At 34.0% G+C, this 15,004-nt stretch overlaps 1 protein-coding gene across 2 annotated transcripts in view; it reads left to right on the forward strand.

Annotated features, from left to right (window-relative positions):
* LOC125240628 (protein cab-1) overlaps nt 1-15,004 on the forward strand; it is a 48,686-nt gene that overhangs the window by 27,837 nt on the left and 5,845 nt on the right. Inside the window, exons 5-7 of one of the 2 annotated variants that reach the window (XM_048148606.1) lie at nt 4,005-4,091; nt 10,807-10,974; nt 14,216-14,371. In XM_048148606.1, the coding sequence (XP_048004563.1) occupies nt 4,005-4,091; nt 10,807-10,974; nt 14,216-14,371 (411 nt within the window). The remainder of the gene's footprint in view (nt 1-4,004; nt 4,092-10,806; nt 10,975-14,215; nt 14,372-15,004) is intronic. The other variant, XM_048148608.1, reaches the window with a different exon arrangement.

A 15,004-nucleotide genomic window follows, 5' to 3' on the forward strand; every position in this document is an offset into this window, starting at 1 on the left:
GTAATGAAATATTACAGTTGACTAAGTGTCAAACACTGAAAAGTCAGCACGTATAGTTAGTTTAGTCTGTGGTGCCCTAATTGACAGATTAAAGTCGACGCGTAGAACAACGCTATTTTGATGGCGAAGATGCTGTTATCGGACATAATCTAACTATCCTCGTTGATAAATGTCAAAAAAATAACTAGTAACTAATTGTAAAAAAAGTATTTTTTTGGAAAATAACTAACAAAAAATTACACAAAAAAATATTTTTTTGCCGAAATTTTTTTGACGGCATATAACATTGTATCTATTTTTCCCTGCTGCCAGAAATGCGTAGGTAGTTAAAATCTTTCGTTTCTCTCGTGATAAACCGTGTATAATGATGAAATTTGGTACATAGGCAAAATTAATGCACATTTAAAGCGAATGAATAACAGCTAAAAATTAGAACTTAATAGGTATTAAAAATCGAAAAATAGGTATTGCTATAATATTCTACCGAGGCACATTAACGTAATCCTGTACTTACTCTATGTAACATGGGATATCATCTTAAATGAAAGAATCTTCTGTTTTCTTTCAACAATTTTATTAAGCTTTTTTGATTGATTTTTCTGTTCTAAACCTACTTCACCTTTTAAGTACCTATTGACCTGATGATATTACAAATTAAAATAATCAGTTTAATCACAGTATACGTATAAAAAACCTAATGCGTGTCTCGCCTACACGCCTTTGTTCGTGTACTTACGAGCAGGTATGAGTATTATAACTATTATAAGAAGAAATGATTTATCTAATTTCATAGTTGACTTATGTATGGGTCAACTGGAAGTAAAATACCATGCCTTACGTATTTTGTGTCATAAATATAAACGGTGTTTTTTTGAGTCTTCTTAGCTCTTTTCCATCTTTACCCACATTTATAATCCTATTCATGAATTCTTTTATTAACCATGAACAATAAGCAGAAAAATAAAAAATAAAAAAGGATAGGTACTATTTTTTTTAATTAATGCTATAGGTATATATAGGTAATACTGCCGCTGAGGTCCGCCCTGTTGATCGCTAAAAGATAGATTATGTTCCGAATAAAGTCTGGCTAATGAAAGTTGAACCCAGTATTTTTTTAAAACAGCAACTCTGGATGTCATATCATCGATTGTCATCTGTCAGTGTGACTGTCACTTTATGAATTTCGGTAAAAGTTAACAGCGAAATCTATAAATAATAATGAATAACACCATAAAAATTAGTAAAGTAAGTGCTGTAAATTAATTAGAATTAATAAAAAAGAAACCATGTTATCAATGTGTTGCCAGCTCCAATATTTTTGAAATTGCCACGTTTTTTCGGGCTCAACTTTCATTAGCCAGACTCTAGTTATTCTAAAGTGGAGCTATTGAAAACACTCTTCATTTAAAAAAAAATCTTTGACTAAAAATAAGGAAATTAAATTGTATCTTCGCATACAATTCTCATTTTTTTAAATTGTTTCTACGTCCATTGTTTATTCTCTCTCTCTCTCTCTTTCTCGTTGCTATGATTTTTGTACATTATAATTCGAGTTTTTAATCTTTATTCATTAACTCTTCTTTGCATGGTGATGGTTTATATTATAACATTGACCTGTTAAATATAGGTAGTCTTGTGGGTGATTGACATTTATTTTAAGACTATTATGTTTCAACAACAGTATACCTTGAAATAGAACATACTAGTGATTAAAAAAATAAACAGAATTTTGACATTTATACTTTTTATTCGCGGGCTCGCCGTTTCGCGCCATTTACGAAAATTGCTGACCTTGTATTCTGGATTTTGAACGATAGTACCACAAAAATATGGATATTTGCGGAAAAAATCATGTGCACCAGGTATGCCATTTAATATTATGGCAGGTTTTGTGCATACATTTTCGAAATTGGAACATAAAGTACTTAACTCGAAACTCTCGAAAGTATATGTACACGTGATGGAAATTTCCATGATTATGCAACAACGTCACTCGTAAAGTATGGTGAATCATTTGTTAGTGAGATGAATGATGAACAAGTGATCGAAGCTTTTTCAAAAACCGGCCAAGAGCGTGTCAGGCCACGTTCAGTGTAGGGTTCCGTAGTTTTCCGTATTATTCTCAAAAACTACTGAACCTATCAAGTTCAAAACAATTTTCCTAGAAAGTCTTTATAAAGTTCTACTTTTGTGATTTTTTCATATTTTTTAAACATATAGTTCAAAAGTTAGAGGGGGGCGACGCACTTTTTTTTCCTTTAGGAGCGATTATTTCCGAAAATAATAATATTATCAAAAAACGATCTTAGTAAACTCTTATTCATTTTTAAACACCTATCCAACAATATATCATATGTTGGGGTTGGAATGAAAAAAAATGTCAACCCCACTTTACATGTAGGGGGGGTACCCTAATAAAACATTTTTTCCATTTTTTATCTTTGCACTTTATTGGCGTGACAGATATACATATTGGTACCAAATTTCAGCTTTCTAGTGCTAACGGTTACTGAGATTATCCGCGGACGGACGGACGGACAGACAGACAAGGCGAAACTATAAGGGTTCCTAGTTGACTACGGAACCCTAAAAAGCTTAGAAATGCCCGGATTTACAAATTTCCGACTGTTTTCACGAAAAAAAAACTTTAATATATTTACTAAGTACCTACCTATTGTACCTACTACGCTTATGGTCAGAGTTTGCATAGTGATGGAAATTTTCATCATATCAAAAAATAGAGATATTTCGTAAATTTTGCCTGATATGTAATTTTTTATTTATTTTTACCGTAATGTGGAGGTCGACTAACGTTATCGTGATTTCTTTCAAAAAGAAATAAACAATCATGCAAAAAAGGGTTAATAACATATTAACCAAGATACCCCTAAACTTCTTGGGTTGGGTCAAATAGTGCTCCTCGGTTAATGGCAACCTACAATGTATATGTCGCAGGGAAATGGCCAAAACAGAGATTTGATCAAATTTCTAAGGGATTTGATCAAATCACGCAGGATGTCAAAATGGCGAATCCATTTCATCATTTCTCTAGAAAATTTCAGTCGTTTGACTAAATCCCTGACTCTGTTTAGTGAGATCACAAAATCGGCCAATAGACACGCCACGTTTTGTCATTTCACTAGATTTGTTTAGGGATTTGATAAAATCCCTGAACCACGACAGTGAGTTGACGAAACGAACTCAAAAAGTCAACTAGTTTTAACATTTCCCTAAACAAATTTAGGGAAATGATAAAGTCTCAACTGGTGATTTGATCAAATGTCCAAACTGGTTTCGTGAAATGACAAAGCCAAGAATCTAATATAACCAATTAGATTTATTAGACTCTTGCCTTTGTGACTTGATTTGATTGAATCCTTAACTAGATTAGTGAAATGGTAAAATTGAATCCGTTTTTAAGAGTTTTTGGTTTTCTATAAATAAGAAAAAAAAAAGAATAAGTGAAGAAACAAAGCTAAAAATGATTCATTTCAAATTATTTTCATATTTATTAAAAAAAATTGTCTTTTCACTGAACTTGTTTAGCGAAATGATAAAACTAGTTGACTTTATAAGCTCGTTTCGTCAACTTACTGACGTGGTTCAGGGATTTTATCAAATCCCTAAACAAATCTAGTGAAATGACAAAACGTGGCGTGTCTGTTGGTCGATTTTGTGATTTTACTAAACCGAGTAAGGGATTTAGTCAAATGACTGAAATTTTCTAGAGAAATGATAAAATGGATTCGCCATTTTGACATCCTGCGTGATTTGATCATATCCCTTAGTGATTTGATGAAATCGCTGTTTTGGCCATTTCCCTGCGACATATATATATAGTCTAAATAAGTATCATTATTAATTTCCCTTTATTACTCAAATCTTGACACCCGAGAAGGCACTTTTCTGACCTTTAGTTGTAATATAGATTAGTAAGCCAAAATTTTTCCTGTACTTAGTTGCGTTCTATTGTGACTCAGTAGTCAGTAAAGTATTAATTACAGGGCTAATAAGGACTACCGATTACCCGTCTCCTTACTGCCAACCAACCTGGGCTGGTTGAAAATTAATACTATTGAGGATGAGGAGAGGTGAAATTGAAATGATTTTTATTACATTTAGAGAATATCCGCTACCCTAATACAATACCCTATATCACGCATGGAACTATTCCGTTCGCAGGTCAATACCTACTCTCACTAAAAAACTCTAGTTATTTTTATTACAATCTTAAGTTTCACTAATTGGCCAGTTTTTAGATGTCAGCTGGGCACATTTACATGTTCCACCCCGTACTGCCTATACCATTATTTTTATGTATGTAAATACATATCAATGTGAAACTTGCCTTATTCGTACCTCCTAAGAGAAAGTGCTTATTATCAGGAAATGTAACAAAAAGAACAATCATTGAAAGTAAAATATTTTTTATTTATTTACTAATCAACAAAAATAACAAATTGAATATGAACTTACATAACTTCTGAGGAAAATAACTTTAAAAAAGTAGAAATGGTACGATTGAGGTATATTTGTTCGTAAAACGTACCCGTATGTCCTTATGTCACGGTTAAGATCCTACAGGGTGTAACAAAAATGGTGGTGATCCGTTTAAGGGCGTATTCAGTATCGTATTCTCATCAGGAAAAAGTAGGATAAAAAATTTTTTTCGCAAAAAATGTTTTTATCTTTGTATGGAGATTCGACCGATTCGCGCGGCCCGGCTCATACAAAAGTGAAAATTTTTTTAGCGAAAAAAAATTTTTCTTCTACTTTTTCCTGATAAGAATACGATACTGAGTACGCCCTTAAACGGATCACCACCATTTTTGTTACACTCTGTATAATTAAAATATTAGTTTCATAATCAGAGCAATTAACATACAAGTATAAACATATAACATATAGGTAATAAAAACACTGTGTAATTATGGGTCTGCTCTATTAAGGGTTCCGTACCAAAAAGGTACAAAAGGAACCCTAAAGGCCGGTTCACACGTATTAAGTAGTCAAGTAATTAACTAAATTTTAACTTAATTTTAAGCGACTTAATTTTAAGTAAGCGTTTACACGTCGTAAACAGCTAAGCTCTTTAGTCATCCTGAAATGGACGATCAACGGCGCGTTCAAGTCATTCATTCAGTAATTAATTAAATTCGTATTCAGCGAGGTTTTAGACGAACTGAAGGATGAAATAGACAGGGAAACGAGAGCACCCACGAGACTGGATGAGAAACTGGATAAGCAGAAGGAATGAATATGGGGCTAGTGCAACTTTGTTTAACATAATTATTCTTCAATAAACTTCACTGTAGTGTCTTCCGACCACTTCGAAAAAAGATAACTCACGAACATACGATCGCAACCGCTCCGCCAAACTTATACAATTAACTAATATTACTTAATATTACTTATATAACTAATTATAAACTTATCAAGTGGTAGTTCACGCCCACCTACTTAACCGAAAAATAGACAAAATTCTAATTTACTTGCTTAAGTGCACGCTAAATATTAACTTGTAACTTATTACTAAATTGATTGTTTACACGCTTTAAGTCGCTTAAAATTAAGTTAAAATTTAGTTAATTACTTGACAACTTAATACGTGTGAACCGGCCTTTATGGTGCGACTCTGTTCGTCTGTCACATTATTAAATATCTCGAGAACTACTTACGCTATCGATTTAAAACTTGTCATAGTTATGAAAATTGTTAACCTCTATAAATAGAAGGCATAATTTTTATTAATTTAATAATTTTAATTGTAGAAAATGGGCAAAATTAAAGGGGGGCAAGCTGTAAATTTCAAGTTACTAGGTCAAGTGGGGTATCGTTAGAAAGAGCTCAAATTGAACGTAAATAAACAATTTTTTTTATATTTTTGCTCTAAAAAAAATTTTTTTTTGAAGGAAAATGTAAAAAAATATCCCCCCCCCCCCCCCTCCCTATCTCCGAAGTTTACCAACTAAAAATTATGAACATTTCACGGAATATTGGTTTTATACTAAATATAACAGGAAAAATAAAACTGTGTCTGTATCTTCAAAACTTTTTTTCTAATTGACAAAAAACCTTTCAGATTTAACTTTCTATTTTACCACCCTTTTAGATGTATATTGTACTTCAAATTAATACTAGATTTTATGTAATACATTCATCTTTCAAATAAAGTAAAAACCATCGAAATCGGTTAACATTATAAAGAATTATCCCTAAAGACTCGACTAGAAGTATAGGTACTAATAATGAGCATTATTTTGTATAGCGCCATCTCTCGGTGAATTTGCTAACTAATTTGCGCGACATGTATAGTATGTTGGTTTTTCAGGGACAATTATTTATAATGTTAACCGATTTCGTCAGTTTTTACTTTATTAAAAAAATATAAGTTAGGCATATATCACCATCCTTGCGTTATCCCATCCCGACATTTGCCACGGCTCATGGGAGCCTGGGTCCGCTTTGACAAGTCATCCCAAGATATGGCGTAGGCACTAGTTTTACGAAAGCGACTGCCATCTGACCTTGCAACCCAAGGGTAACTAGAATTACTTATTAGAATTTAACTGTGCGGGTGCTATTTCCATTTCCATGTCCCGGTAAATTGTCTTGTCATGAATATCATAAAAACTCACGTAAGTAATGAAACTGTTTTTGTATTCAACCTAAAGCGATTTCATGTACCTAGTTATAAAATCTCATTCTAAACAATTTCTGGAGTTAAACCTCGACTATGATAACCGATATAAGATGTGGGAGGAATATACCTTCGCCTGATCAAGAATATAAAAAAACCTGCCAAGTGCGAGTCAGACTCGCCTACCGAGGGTTCCGTACAAACTTTCAATAGTTAAAATAATCTCGAGTTTCTCAGATAACTCTAAAGACTGTATACATTATGTACGAATGATGAGTATTATTGTGTACAGCGCCATCTCTCGGTGAATTCGCTTACTAATTTGTGCGACCTGTATAGTATGTTGGTTTTTCAGGGATATTTCTTTATAATGTTAACCGATTTCGACAGTTTTTATTTTATTTGAAAGAAGATATTTTACGTAATATCTCGTATTCATTTCAAGAACAATATACATCCGCAAGGGTGGGTATATTGAAAGTTAAAATCTGAAAAGATTTTAGTTAATTAAAAAAAAAATCCAAAATACAGACATGATTTTATTTTTACTGTAATATTTGGCACAAGACTAATGTTTCGTAAAATTTTCATTATTTTTCGTCGGTAAACTTCGGAGATAAGGACGGGGACGGTATTTTTTTTACATTTTCCTTCAAAATTCTTTTTTTTTCACAACAAAAAAAATATAAAAAATAGTTTTGATATGTACAATTTGAGTTCTTTCTAACGATTCCCCACTTGACCTAGTAACTTGACATTTACAGTTTGCCCCCCTTTAATTTTTGCCATTTTCTATTATTAATATTAATAAATTAAAAAAAAAAATACCTTCAATTAGTAGAGGTTAACAATGTTCATAACTATTCCAAATTTCAAATCGATAGCATACGTAGTTCTCGAGATATTTAACAATGTGACAGACGGACAGACAGACAGACAGACGGACAGAGCGGCGCCATAAGGGTTCCTTTTGTACCTTTTTGGTACGGAACCCTAATAAGACAGAATTGAATATGACAGTTAATTATTTAGACAGGCGATGGGATAACCGTAACCACATTTTTATTTCTTGTTTAATAGTAAGGCGGCCAAATTGAAAAAAGTCGTCTAGTTTTGTAGTTGATGTGACTGGAGAGTATACTGCTGACAAGTGGTATCGTTGTGATTGGTAGACTTTACTGAGTACGAAATAATGACTTGTCACATTCTCAGACTGTGGGGGGGTTAACTATGACGTCACAAAAACCGCGGTCCTGGGTTTCAATTTTTTGCCAATTTGTCTAGAGCCCCTTATCCAATTTTGAAAAATGAGGTGTCGATTGAAAGCGTATAAGTAACATGCTGATTAAGATTTCTTATAGGTGAAAAGTATACCTAGTGTTCTTAGTTATTTTTTTATTAACATTAATGCAAAAGAAAACGTTTTTTTTACTCTCTTTTTTGACTTTTGTGACTCAAAAAGGTAATGAAAACGGCCACTTAGATAAAACATATGTTATATAAATAATTTAGCCACATTGTTAAGCTATCCGTTACTAAATTTCTTCGATCGGATAATAAATAAGCAAACTACAAGCACATAACTGAATTCGAGGCACACCGTTTGACACGCGTTCCCAGACATTCGGCGTCAAACAAATTACACCTCGCACAAAAAATTAACCTATCAATATTGGTATAATTTCAAAGTACAATTAAAGTCCTTTAAGAAACAATATCTACCATTTTCTTAAAATCAATAATCGCCAGTCTGCGGTCGAATCGTTTCGAACTTCCTTTTTTACGCACTTGTATCGTAATGTACTATTTTGATATTGTTGATATTTTTGGAAATAATCGCTCTAAAAGTTTAAAAAAATGCGTCCTTCCCCCCTCTAACTTTTGAACCATAAGTTAAAAAATTTGAAAAAAATCACAAAAGTAGAACTTTATAAAGACTTCCTAGGAAAATTATTTTGGTTTCGATAGGTTGTTAACAGTTTTGGAAAAAAATACGGGAAACTACGGAACCTTACACTGAGCGTGGCCGACACGCTCGTGGCCGGTTTTTAACTGAAAAATATTTTATTAAAGTTACCGGCAGCCATTAAACATATTTTAATTTAAATAATGGCGTGCAATATTGAACATCTTTTTATCTTATAAAAGTAAATTAAATTACACTAATCAATCATTACTTTGCGAGATTTAGTAAATAAACTCATTCAGTGGGAAATACTGTTGTAAAATCTGAGCTTTTTATGTCTCTAAACGCGAGTCTCGTTACGCGACCCAGTTTTGTAGCATTATTTAGTTTCTGTGAATGTCGTTTCAACATATCCTATCTAATTTTTCTGAGAGTCTGATTCTTTAATGGTCGATTTTCTTACATAAATACATGACCTACCTATATTTCTCGCATATTTTTATTATTATTTATCATTTATTTATCTTTTCTCTTAAGCTAGGTTTCTTACAATATGAGTATAAAAGTAAAATAAAAAAAACACTTACAAAACAATATAAAACATATAAACACATTATAAAAAACCTAACCTAGGGTGCCGCCAGCAGCGGGGCAGGGCCCAAGCTGCCGGTGGTTAGGGCTGCAGAGAGAGGAACCGTCGGACTATCCGCGCTGTGTCCAAGATCACCGCCTTCTGTATCTGGCCCTCGATCCAGTCACCTAGCGAGAGTCTCTTAAGATGTTGGTCGAGACTCTTCGCTATGAGACCGTTCGCTGAAACGACTATCGGAACAATGATCGTTGATTCAACATCCCACATGGCGGTTATCTCGTGAGCCAAGTCTAGGTACTTACTGGACTTGTCCTTCTCGGCTTTCACGAGATTCTCATCATGGGGGATGGTGATGTCAACGAGCACTGCCCGGCGTTGCGGTCGATCTATTATCACAATGTCAGGCTTATTGGCTACAATAGTCCTGTCAGTGATAATAGATCGATCCCAATAGAGCGTGGCACGACCATTTTCGAGAACTGCATGGCGCAGGTAAGTACTTGTAGTAAGGTACTTTGCGGTCCACAAGGCCGTATTGAAGAGCAAGTTGCTGGTGAATAATCCTGGCTACGAGATTATGTCTGTGCAAGTACTCGCCGTTAGCAAGATGAGAACAACCGGAAATGATATGCCTGAGTGACTCTCAGGGACCGGAATGTCGACCGTACCGTCCTTCAGGATATATTTCCGGTAGTTTACCCTCGGTTTCTCCGAAGAGGTCCCCGAATCGTAACCAGTTCACCGATGCGAGCAAATCTACATCGGGTCCCGTGAGGGCCTTGTAGAACCGCCCGTGTAGCTGCTTGCTCTCCCATACCGCCTTGCGGTCCGCAGTACTTAGTACCACAGGTTTGCGCCAGTTCTCTTTTGCCAAGGAGAGCGGCGTGAGGTTTCCGTCTACTGCCACCACATCACGATGCATCCCACACTCGTTGTTAAGGAAGTAATTCCTGAGATTGTACACCTCACGGTTGTGGAGATTTTTGGCGTTTAGGAAGCCTCGACCTCCGCATTTCCGTGCGATGTACAATCTCATATTATTTATTATTTTTATGTCGCATTTCGGCTTTTGTATAGGTCGCACTTCTAATTTGCATCATTCATTATAAATACGTTCGTTATAGTATATGTACGTTCTTACGTTAATGGATTATTCAGGTGACAGGTAGATATCGCGCATTAATTTGGTAGATTTGGTGATCATTGCAAGCGTGACTGAAACTCCAAGAAGTAATGAAATACCTATTATACTTACCTATTTACTATTGACGCTATAACTAATAGGTAAACTGTAGGTACTGTATGAAATTAAAAGACATGATTTGAAACTTTCAGCTGTCGTGTTGATGTTTTAGGGCAATCTTCTTCGTAGAATTATCTTTTCTCTCATTAACTAAATTTCAGAACTCTATCTTCGTAAATTGGTTTATTTTTTAATACTATCGCAGCAATCTTCCTACAGCAAAAGAAGGCACATTTATTATGTTACTGCTTTAACACTTTTGTTTAAAATTGGGTATAAGTACGTTTAATACTCGTAGCCTACCTTCATTGTAGATATCATTGTAGACAACCCTTTAGAGTATAGACATTTGTTTCTTAGCCTCTGCATCCTTAGAAGCCAAAACTTGCAAACTTGCGGTCGCTATAATATTGTAAACGTTTCAGCAACGGGCACGAAGAAGGTTTGATGGGAGAGAAGGGCAGAGAGAACATTCACGTGCTGGAGGCCTCCAGCAACGACCCCATAGACCCGCTGTTGTTTGCCGCCGTGGGCGGGGCTATTGCGGCAGCTGTCAGCCTCACCATATTCGGATTCACCTTCGCGTGGTATACGTGAGTGTGCTTACAGATTATAATATTCGATGTATTAAATTTCCCTAGCAAGAGTAATATAAAACACTTGATTCGTATCAATATCGCAATATTCGTGGGAAAGGTACCTACGTAATTAAACTTTTTTTCCCCTCACTAGCTCGGAAACACGTGTTTTGTCCTTTTATACCAGCGGGTAAAAACGCATTTTATCCACTAGTGGGTAAAGTAATTTGACCTTGAATAAAGTCAAATTAACTGCTTTAAAATTGATAAAAGCAGGTGAATCTAGTAATAAAGATGATTTACCACCTGTGGAACTACTGGAAGCAGTGATAAACGCATTTTTTGCGTTGTAGTTTCCTCGCTATAGTGAGGGGAAAAGTTTTGTGTTACACTCGGATGCAAATGTATTTTACTTCTCGTGTGTTAAAAAACTCGCAAGTTCAGGATTCTATTCTCGAACCACTCGCTTCGCTCGTGGTTCAACTATAGAATCCTTTCACTTACTCGTTTTTCAATTCCACACTCGGCGTTAAAATACAACTTTGCCCCCTTGTATAACAAATAACTATTTTGTTAATAACACATAAATATAAAAAATACAGGATACACAATCAGCTAAAAAAAACCGGCCAAGTGCGGGTCAGACTCGCCCACCGTGGGTTCCGTACAAACTCAATAATAGTTAAAATAATCTCAAGTTTCTCAGATAACTCTAAAGACTGTATACAGTATGTACGAATGATGTGTATTATTGTGTACAGCGCCATCTCTCGGTGAATTTACTAACTAATTTGTGCGACTTGCATAGTATGTTGGTTTTTCAGGGATAATTCTTTATAATGTTAACCGATTTCGACAGTTTTTATTTTATTTGAAAGAATATATTTTACGTAATATCTCGTATTCATTTCAAAAACGATATACATCTGCAAGGCTGGGTAAATTGAAAGTTAAAAAAAGTTTTTTGTTATTATGCGAAAAAGTTTCCAAAATACAGACATGGTTTTATTTTTCCTGTAATATTTAGCACAAAACGAGTGTTTCGTAAAATTTTTATCAATTTTCGTCGGTAAACTTCGGAGATAAGGAGGGGGGGGGGGGGGGTATTTTTTACATTTTCCTTCAAATTATTTTTTTTTCCACAACAAAAAAATTATAAAAAATAGTTTGATATGTACAATTTGAGCTCTTTCTAACGATATCCCACTTCACCTAGTAACTTGACATTTACAGTTTGCCCTTTTCTTTGCCATTTTCTATAATTAATATTAATAAATTTAAAAAGATTATACCTTCAATTTGTAGAGGTTGACAATGTTCATAACTATTCCAAATTTCAAGTCGATAGCATAAGTAGTTCTCGAGATATTTAGCAATGTGACAGACGGACAGACGGACACAGCAGCGCCATAAGGGTTCCTTTCCTTTTGTACCTTTTTGGTACGGATCCCTAAAAATGGCCCCTCAAATATGCCTCCCGTACAAATGCGGAGTCGATGTCGATTAGTCTTGTTTGTACTGCAAACAGTGACAGTTGTCCGGAATTACGAAAGTGCTCAATGAAGAATTGGCAAAATAGTAATCAGAAACCATGCAGAAAGGATGGAATATATTTCTTTAAGTTATATCTTTGGATTACATTACAAAATGAATGAATACCTACTCGTCGTAATTTAACAGATTTAAATTAAAAAAAATATTAGTTATACTTCCGTGTTAAAGACCGTCAAGGAACAAAAACTAATGAGTCGCTATTAGGTCTGTATTTTAATATTTTTTTATATGGATTTTATAGATTGTAATCTTAATAAATTCTTTTATATAAGATTTTCACAAAATCCCCACCGGTTTGCAGAATGGAATATCTATTATAGCGTGAAGAAATGTGACGCACTTTTTAAAGCCAAGCTACACGAGTGTTGTTGATATGAGAAACGTCAGTTCGGTCAGAGTCAGTTGTATGATCGGTATGCTTAGTGTAAATGAATAGTCGAAAGTCGTTGGTTTTTTTCATAGAAAATATTTTAATGTGTATTTTTTCCAGCTAGATCCAGAGATACTTGGAGGCCCTGTCAATTTTTATTTATACATATATGATATGACATTTGCTTCAGAAATCCATATACTTATGTATTGTAATAAATAGAGATCGTTATCAAGGTGCACTTTTCGTGGCAAATGGTACGGTTGGCAAAAAAAAACAAATACTCACATTAAAATATTCATTTTGTTCTTAACTACAAAATAAATACTTACCTTCTTAGGATTACACCTCTATGGTACAAAGCCTTTTCCAACCAACTATATATTTTTAAAACAATATACGTCAAATGACATTAATTATGTCATAAAAATACATTACGCGATTTTAATCCAAATAATCAAATGCACTCTAGATACGACTATCTAGAACTGTTATTCAAGTACCTAGTTAGAGTCCAAAGTAATGCACGACGTAAGACGAGCACGGGGGAGTGTAATAAAGTGCACGAATAATCCTAGTATCTTCATTCACAGTATGGATTTGACACAATACCCAGATTTTATAACAACCTTCCTGGTAATTTAGTTATTTAAAAGTGTTTTTTTTCTAATCGACGTGAACGACTGACAGCCAAATGTGTTGAACAAATTTTAGTTATTTATTCAATGTAATTTGGATAAGTAATTATAAATATGTATATATTTCTTAATTGGTTAAGTATATAATGTTTTAAATACTTGTGTATTTGTTTTTTTGCCAACCATACTTTGCCACCAATACAGTACGCTGATAACGATCTTTAGTAATAAACGGATTACAAGTCACCAACATAAAGAGGACACTATTGTATTTTTAAAGTTAACATAAATAAAAATGTAAAAATGCGGCCTTTTTTGGTATTTCTACTTATTATGGAATAAATATTTAATACTTATTATATATTGATAGTGGCTCCATTCGTTCAGTATTCGTCCGCAATTCACTTTCATAAGTCATTTGAACATATTACGATTACTAGGTATTTTGATAAAGAGTCTTTAGTGTGTCGCAGTTCCATTTACAATTTTGATACTTAGGTCTTATTACACTAAGTTGGTTATGGCATGAATTATTTTTTTTCTAAGAAGATAAGAAGTTAACGTTATATTAGCATCAACAAGAATGTGACAAACGTCATTTATTATAGACCCAGATATTTGAACATTTTTGTTTGGAACTGTGCGTCTTGTATTTAATGTCATTGAAATAGCATGATTCTTTTTATTCGCACAGGTTGGCCAAAAAAGCGAAGGCAGCTGCTGACGTGGACTATCCGGCGTACGGGGTGACGGGGCCCACGGTCGACTCGTCAGGGGACAGGAAGCTCGCACACTCGGCGCACATGTACCATTATCAGCACCAGAAGCAACAGATCATTGCAATGGAAAAGTGAGTTTTTACTGTGGCTCTTTATTATTGTCTCATAATATTGTTGACGAATAAACGTTTATTTGATATAGGTATGATTAACTGAAAAAAATGCCAATCTCTAATTTAACTTACAAGTTAAAAGTTTAAAATTCGAGTCAATTGAGGATTGACTTGAAGCATTCTTTCACGTTGACCTATTTAAGATTTTTAAACTTAAAGATATAACCTCGTTTTTTTAGAATTAGAAATTTAGTAATCAAAGAAGCAGTCGTCGACAACCTATCTTCTTAGTACAAATATTAGATGTTAAGAATTTTAACCAGAACAAGAGCATAACAGGTCCATAGGTATTAGTTATTTTTCATCACATTTGCTCTTTAAAGGTATCCTTGCGTCTACGTGTACTGAAGCATAATGTACTATTTTATTCCCAATGGAATAATGGATTTAGTTTTAAAAATTAATACAATCCATACAATACTTCAGGCAAAGGATGCTTCAATCTGCCAAGGATTTTTATTACACAGCCAAAATTTGATTATTAAGCTATACAATATATTATACGGTATGAAAAATGCATTTTATTTATGTTTTACAATTATTTCAGTGTGTTTTGCATTATTTCGTAAATTTAATTCAGATAAATTGTTA

The sequence above is a fragment of the Leguminivora glycinivorella genome, chromosome Z (assembly GCF_023078275.1).
Source record: "Leguminivora glycinivorella isolate SPB_JAAS2020 chromosome Z, LegGlyc_1.1, whole genome shotgun sequence".
Lineage (NCBI taxonomy): Eukaryota > Metazoa > Arthropoda > Insecta > Lepidoptera > Tortricidae > Leguminivora > Leguminivora glycinivorella.